General features: G+C 34.7%; 1 protein-coding gene across 1 annotated transcript; it reads left to right on the plus strand.

The window, feature by feature from the left end:
- Nucleotides 1-211: 211 nt before the first annotated feature.
- On the plus strand, nt 212-1873 carry LOC136796506 (uncharacterized). The gene is made up of 2 exons (XM_067050369.1): nt 212-1381; nt 1818-1873. The coding sequence occupies exons 1-2, from the start codon at nt 241-243 to the stop codon at nt 1871-1873; spliced, it is 1197 nt and encodes a 398-aa protein (XP_066906470.1). The 5' UTR covers nt 212-240.
- Nucleotides 1874-7148: the final 5275 nt, after the last annotated feature.

A 7148-nucleotide genomic window follows, 5' to 3' on the forward strand; every position in this document is an offset into this window, starting at 1 on the left:
GTAAATCACAACAATATTACTCAATGAATTAATATAAAAAAGAAATTTAATTAAAAATAATAATAATAAAGAAATTTATAAATAAAAGAAAATACTAATGATTTGTATAAATAAAAGTATAAATCTATTTCGGAAATATAATAAAATAAAACTGATCAAATAATAATAGTAATAAATAATTATGTACATTATGTACTCCGGTTTCTTAGCGGTACATCGTGGGGTTCGGATCGGTCTACCATGTTAAAACTGTATACTACAATAGTCTGTTCCAAGCTAGATTATGGTTCTTTTGTCTATGGCTCTGCACGTCGCCGAACTCTTGCCAAGCTCGATTCAGTACATCATACGGGTATCCGGCTTGCTACCGGTGCATTCAGAACCAGTCCCATTCTCAGCATTTGCTCTGAAGCAGGCCTACCTCCACTATCATTTAGGAGACAAAAACTAGCTATTCACTATGTTTCCAAATTATTTGAACAAACAAATCATCCAACTTACAAATATATTTTTCGATCTAAATTCTCCATAGCTTTTCGGCAGAAACGAAACCCAACACTCCCTCTGGCAGAAAGAATCACTTTGGCTATTTCTACACTTAAAGCGATTCCGATAATGAAGCCTGAAATTCAGAACCCACCTTGGACTCTAAAACAACCAGTAACAATGCTACATCTGTCACTTATGCACAAAAATAAGACCGCATCTGTCAAGTATAAAGAACGGCTGTCGCGTCTACTAGAAAATATACCGGATTATTTTTTAATATACACCGATGGTTCCAAATCCGAAACCTCGACCGCTTCCTCTTTCGTCACTCACGATTCAACCCACAAGTTTAAATTACATAAGTTATGCTCAGTATACACCGCCGAACTCCACGCGATAGCATCAGCCCTCCATTTTTGCTTTTCAATAACTCAGAAGACTATAGTAATAATCTCAGATTCGTTGAGCTCTCTAAAAAGTTTGAGAAACATGTACCCCGAACATCCACTCATCATAAGAATTCAATCTTTCCTTCTAAAATTATCACAGCAAGGTAAATCCATTATTTTCATATGGGCTCCAAGCCACACTGGCATTGTTGGTAACGAGCTCGCAGACAAAGCTGCCAGAGAGGCACTCACGCTCCCTGGCCGAGGCACCGCCGTTCTTACCCCATCAGAACTCAGTACACCCCTTAAATTACAAATATTAGAAAAATGGCAGGCCAAGTGGGATGAAAGCTCTCCCAGTAAATTAAAAGAAATAAAACGATCAGTAAAACCATGGTCGACATCCTACCGCAACAGCCGCAGGGAGGAGGTTGCTCTGGCCCGCTTGAGAATAGGTCATACTCTCCTCACGCACTCTCACCTGATCAGAAAACTGCCACCTCCAACGTATTGTCAGTCCATTCTTACGATTAGACATATTTTTGAAGAGTGTACTCACTATTTGCCAACAATAAACAGGATAGGACTGACCCCAAATTTATCCGAAACTCTGGCAGATGAGGAAGCTAAAATTACACAAGTATTTGAATTTTTAAAAACACATCGCCTTCTTTATAAATTATAACTCCTCTTCGATCTTTATGTTTTTTATTTTATTTTTTTTTAGATTATTTTTCTATTTATTTTTTTATTTTTCTATTTTTTATTTATTTATTTATTTTATCCTTTTTTTACTTTTATCATGCCATAGGCGTTGATGACCAGAGGGTTTTACGCCTTTAAGCAACAAACAACAACAACAATTATGTACAAGGCAAAGAAAATTAAATTTAAGTAACAATAAAATAAATATACTTATACAGTATTTATATTCTGCAGAGGAACTCCGAGGCAACTCTTGTCACCCTCCTGTGAAAGGCATGGCAGGGCTGTAAGAGATCCTAGCGCTTCTCTCCCAGCCGCGTCAATGGTATTCAAGAGCTGAGTTAGAGGGTTAAGCCGCATACACTCATTATACCATCGTAGAACAGATAAAATTTCCTTTAAGAAATTTGGTTTGGTTTACGTAAAACTAATGTTAGTGGGTTTACAGAAGAACAAATAGAGAAAAAAAATTAATTTTTTTTAACACACATATTTACTTGTTTTTTGGGGGCTGATGGGAATCTACTGATACATTTAGCAGCTTGATACCCTCCTCCTCTATCTCCTTCCCCCCCAAATAATATCAAGTTCAAGTTTTGTTTTTTATGAATTGAAGGGTGCTTACAAATAATCGATAAATAATAAGGTTATTTTATCGAGTTTACTCTGTTACAATTCGGAATTGACCAACTTTATCTAGTTATCGCTCCTTTTTCATAAAAAAATGCGTCTAATTAAAAACTAAAAAAATATATATTAAAGAAACACAAAATTTAAATTTCTTGCTTTTTGTGTGGAATCAGACTCCTTTTTAGTTGCTTTCGAGGCTCACTATTACTAGTAAGCTACTATTACTAAGGCTTACTATTTTCCTAGCAATTATAGAACACTCTACTAAAAAGCACTGTGCTAATTTTACCCCACACGTTTGGGAAAATCAGATGTAAAATCTTGGAAAATTACGAAAGAAACCTTGACTTCATTTATACGAAGTCTAAACTTACTAGAAGTCTTTCTAGAAGTAGGTTGCCCAATACAGGGCTGAGAAAACAGTCACAAATTGATTGTGTTTTAACAAAACTTTTAGTTATCAGTCCTTCCGTAAGACCCCCCTAAGAGATATTGTTCTAAATTATGTCAGGAATTTACATAGGTACAATTGACCTATTTCTTTAGGTTGTGCATTTGGGACTTCATTACTTTTAATGGTTGTTGTGTAGTCACTTACTCTTCCTAAAACATGAATTATTAAAACAAAACAAAAAATCAATTTTCTCCTGTTCTTGGACAATGTTAAACATACCCTAATACGCTGTATATGTACCTGTTCTGGTATATACATACGTGTACATATAAACACATTCACACACGCGCACCCTTTGCTTTGAATACCGAAGTAAAATATAAACTATTCTGTGCTCAATTTTCTCACCTTCGGTAAGTAAGAGGCATTGTTCCGAAAACATAAATGCGTCCACTACTGAGTTATTTTTTCTTCTGTTGAAACTGAGAACATAAAGATGGAATAAAGGGCGGACGGTTTGGCAGTAAAGCAGAGCGATATGGATATAAAACTGCCTAATAAATAGCAGTGTAAGACAATAAAGAAGCGCGGATGGGAGAACAGATGTAGTGTTGGGGTGGCCCTAGGGGATGAATGTTTATTGTTAGTGCGGGGTATAGCCCTTGTCTCTGATGCATTATGTATCCCTCCGCTGTCGTCCTCATAACTCTCTACTCCATCCTTTGGCACGCCCTTTCTTCCATGTCCTCACCACCAAGGCCTACTTTTTGCAATAGTCGCAATAGCAACAATTGGATATAAACCGACATTATCTACTCTACGAAGATAAGTTAATATATAATAGTAAGATATGGGGCATATAAAAAAATATGGTTGCATTGAAGGACCTTAAAATATTAAATAGGCATAAAAACAATACTTGTAGCCCACACTTCACAATTAGTTGGCAAGAAAGAAGTTTCGGTTTGCTCCAGTAGATAGCATTATGTTGGTTTCGTTATTCTTTTGTCATTGTTTACATTTTCAACACATTATATTTGTTTATTCCCAAAAAGGCGAGAAAGAGGCTGTGGCTAACAAAAAGGTATTTAAAGTGTTGATTGTTTAACAGAACGCACGTATTAGGATTAGATAAATAAAAAAAACCGTTCTAGAAAGTTTTTACTGAAAAATGTCGACCTTCTGATGATGACATAATAAAAGCCGTAATTGAGTTGAATCGTTGTATAACTATGCAGAGGATCGAAAACCGTTTGATGTTTATCAAAAAACAATTTAAAATCATATAAGCTTCATAACAAGTCATTGGAAGAAATCCACTTTATAAAACAAATCAATATAAGTGATACGCATTTTAAACGTAATGTATTTCATCCTTTTTTGAAATGAATTATTACTAGCGATGAAAAATGGATCGTCTAAAATAAACGTCTAATAACGTTAATCAAATAAGATCATGATGACCAAGCATAGACTACGTCAAAAGCTAAATTATATTAGACGATGCTGTAAATAAGGTGGGGTTACAAAGGTTTGTAGTTTGTACGATCAACTGAGATGTCTACTTGTGGAATGATGGGAGGCCTTGCACAACTTTAGCAACAGGTACGAAATTATTGGAGCTTGGTTAGGAAGTGATGACGCATCCCCCTCATAGCCTCCATCTTGCACCATGGGGTTATCATTCATTTCGAAGTTAAAATAGTACAACTCTGATCCTGGGCACGTATCGCAAATCTTTCACTTACCATCCTATTTTGTATTGACATTAATTTTCACTCTTTTTAGAACTGATATTTTTTGTATTATACTCTGTAAAAATACTTTAAAATTTTCCAAATTAGCCTTTGCGTTGGCAAATTGATCTACTCCAGTCACAATAATTTCCAGAAAAGTACATTTAATAATATTACTCTTTTACCAAAGTATGTTTCTCTAATACAAGAAGTAAGACTGTTTAAAAGAATATATATTCAGCTCTTTTAACAATAGCTAAATTTTTATTGAATCAATATTAAAATACAAAGAATTTAATGTAGTTAAGTTATCCTGTTAATTGAAAGACTCATATGTAGGTTAAATGACATTAAGAAAGTCGTTATTTAATAAATGTTGTTTAATTTAGATGAATGTTGGGGAATTTTACCCAAATTAATTGTAATATATAAGTATTGCTGGTCTAAGTATTTGGAGTGGACTGTATTTAATGGATTTAAAATTAACGAAACATGGTTTAATAGGGAGATAGACCTCTATTCTTGAATTAATTTATACAAAATAGATGATATATGCCAAAAGGATTGCACATTAGAGTTAGTTGAATTAATTTTGATTATTGTGTTAATGTTTAACTCAGATATTCCAAGGAGTAAAAGTTGATAGTAATATATTACCCAAATTAATTATTATTCCGGTAAGCTTGTTTAAATAAAGAATTACTTGTGATTTGCTGGTAATGATGGAGTAGACTGTATTTATAATAAATTGATAACATACTTCTATAATGAAATAACCTCTATTCTCTTTTAAGCTTACTCAAATAATTTGTTATGTGGTTTGAACAAAAGTGGTTACAATATATGTTAGTTTGTTTGTTATAAATTTGATTTCATTACATTGATTGATGAAAGTATGACACTTTACTTGGTTGAGATATTCTTGCAGCTTGAAGGTTGGTTCTGGTGTGAATGTTAAGACGGAAGAAGGGTTCTCTCTTGTTTCTTTCTCCCCATCCTTCTGCCGCCGCTGCCTCTCTCGCCTGGGTGTGAAGTTTTACTCCCTTTTTTGTGATGTTTTATCTCTTTCTTCCCATCTATAGGTCAAGATGGCTACTCTGTTGGTTCTGACCCCTTTGTTTTGGGCACCAAGATGGCTGCCCAGACCTCGTACCGCTTATGCGTTCATTCATTTTGCCTCTAGATGGCATCATGAATTTCTGTTCAGAAGTGAGGGGGCACCTTGCTTAATCAGGTTACATGATATTACACAAAATAATAGATTTTGTAGATTACTTGATGGTTGTTTTGTGAGATTTTGCTTAAACACTTGTTATTCGATGATGTTCTCTTTCATCTTGCATTCCGTCACTCTACCCGAGTGTGGTTAAATCACTCACTTACTTATGGTGAATTGCAGATCTCAGCCAGAAAACAATGTGGCTCATGAGACACTGTTCACTATTCACTCTAGGAGCCAAGATGGCTAGCCTCCTACATAGCTACCACTAGATAAGATCTTGAATTTCTTTTAGAATGTGAGGGAGTGGGGGATCTTCCTCATACAACTGTGGTTATTAAGTGGCCAAACTTCGCATGCGCCCGCACAGTCCTACTTATATTATAAATACCTCTTAAGTATAAATTTTTCATAATTCCTCATTACCTACTACAATTTTATATTTAATTCTTGTATAAATGCTTCATCTAGTTCTGTACTGTCATTGCTGCATCGCTTATCATTTCTTTATTCATTCATGTGTGAACTGTTCTCCGAAAATGTCTTCTACAGAACGCAATCATAATTTAAAGTGTTCGAACTAGAAGACGCTGATGAGTGAAACTAATTCATGGACAAAAACCCCTGGAGGTTTGTCAATGCTGTTTGCCAATGCCATAGCTCAACTTGTTTTCCTTCCTCGTGACAGATCGAAGAAATGTCGAAAAGCGAAGTGGTAAAAATATATCCAGCCGAAATTGTTAGTGAAAAGACTGGTGAGAGAAGGTTATCGTTCTAATTGAATTGAACATAGGGTGCGGAGGGGAGGGGAGGGATAGGACGAGGTAATTGGCTATTAGCTGTACCAATTGGGTCCCTCCCCACCCAGTCCCAACTTCATCCCCTCCACCCTTCATTTTACATTCACTCTCCCATTGACGCAGTTCCTATCCGCCAATAAAGGAACCGGATTTTATTTATTTCCGATTTCCTTTTTACCATCTCCGTCAAAATAACTGCTTTGCTATGCTTTACTGTCCCATTTATCCAGTTGGAACCCGTTCTGTTTACTGCTTCAAAAAACAAAGAAGTAAATTAAACCCATTATCCTAGCTGTTTATGTTCCCTAAGGAATATATATAATTTTTGTACATAATTTTTTTTCTTAGTGATTAAAGCGCTTTACTCCGATCTCGCGGGATTGGGTTCAGCTGTGGTAGATAATTATTTATTCGGGTAAATCAACTGTGGTTCGACTTTGTCGACTCGAGATGAACATCGTCGATTTGTTGAGTTTCATTCGAGAGTGTTTAGTCAAAATTTTAAATTTCAGATTAAGAAAAACTATTAACTATTGGGTTTTTATTGATAAATTTTCCGAAATATCTTACCAGTCCAAATTTTTTACAGAAAGGGTTATTAACTGTTATTTAAGGGATTAATGGCTTTTATTTTCTTTTACTAAGGTTAACTTTTTTTCCTAGAAAATTCAAGTTGGAATAAAAAAAAAAAAAAATTAAAAAAGAAACATTAATTAACAAATAAATGCTTTGTGGGTAAATATGGCATTTCTTTTTCTATGTGATCTTTTTTATTATTAAAATATG

This window comes from Halyomorpha halys, unplaced genomic scaffold (assembly GCF_000696795.3).
Source record: "Halyomorpha halys isolate HHAL.00 unplaced genomic scaffold, Hhal_1.1 Scaffold602.1, whole genome shotgun sequence".
Taxonomy (NCBI): Eukaryota; Metazoa; Arthropoda; class Insecta; order Hemiptera; family Pentatomidae; genus Halyomorpha; species Halyomorpha halys.

Excerpts from the sequence above, each read along its gene's own strand:
- LOC136796506 (XM_067050369.1), top strand. The coding sequence starts at position 241 with ATGTTAAAACTGTATACTACAATAGTCTGTTCCAAGCTAGATTATGGT. Across the intron at positions 1,382-1,817 it reads GATCAGAAAACTGCCACCTC|AGGAACTCCGAGGCAACTCT; the intron begins CAACGTATTGTC and ends TATATTCTGCAG.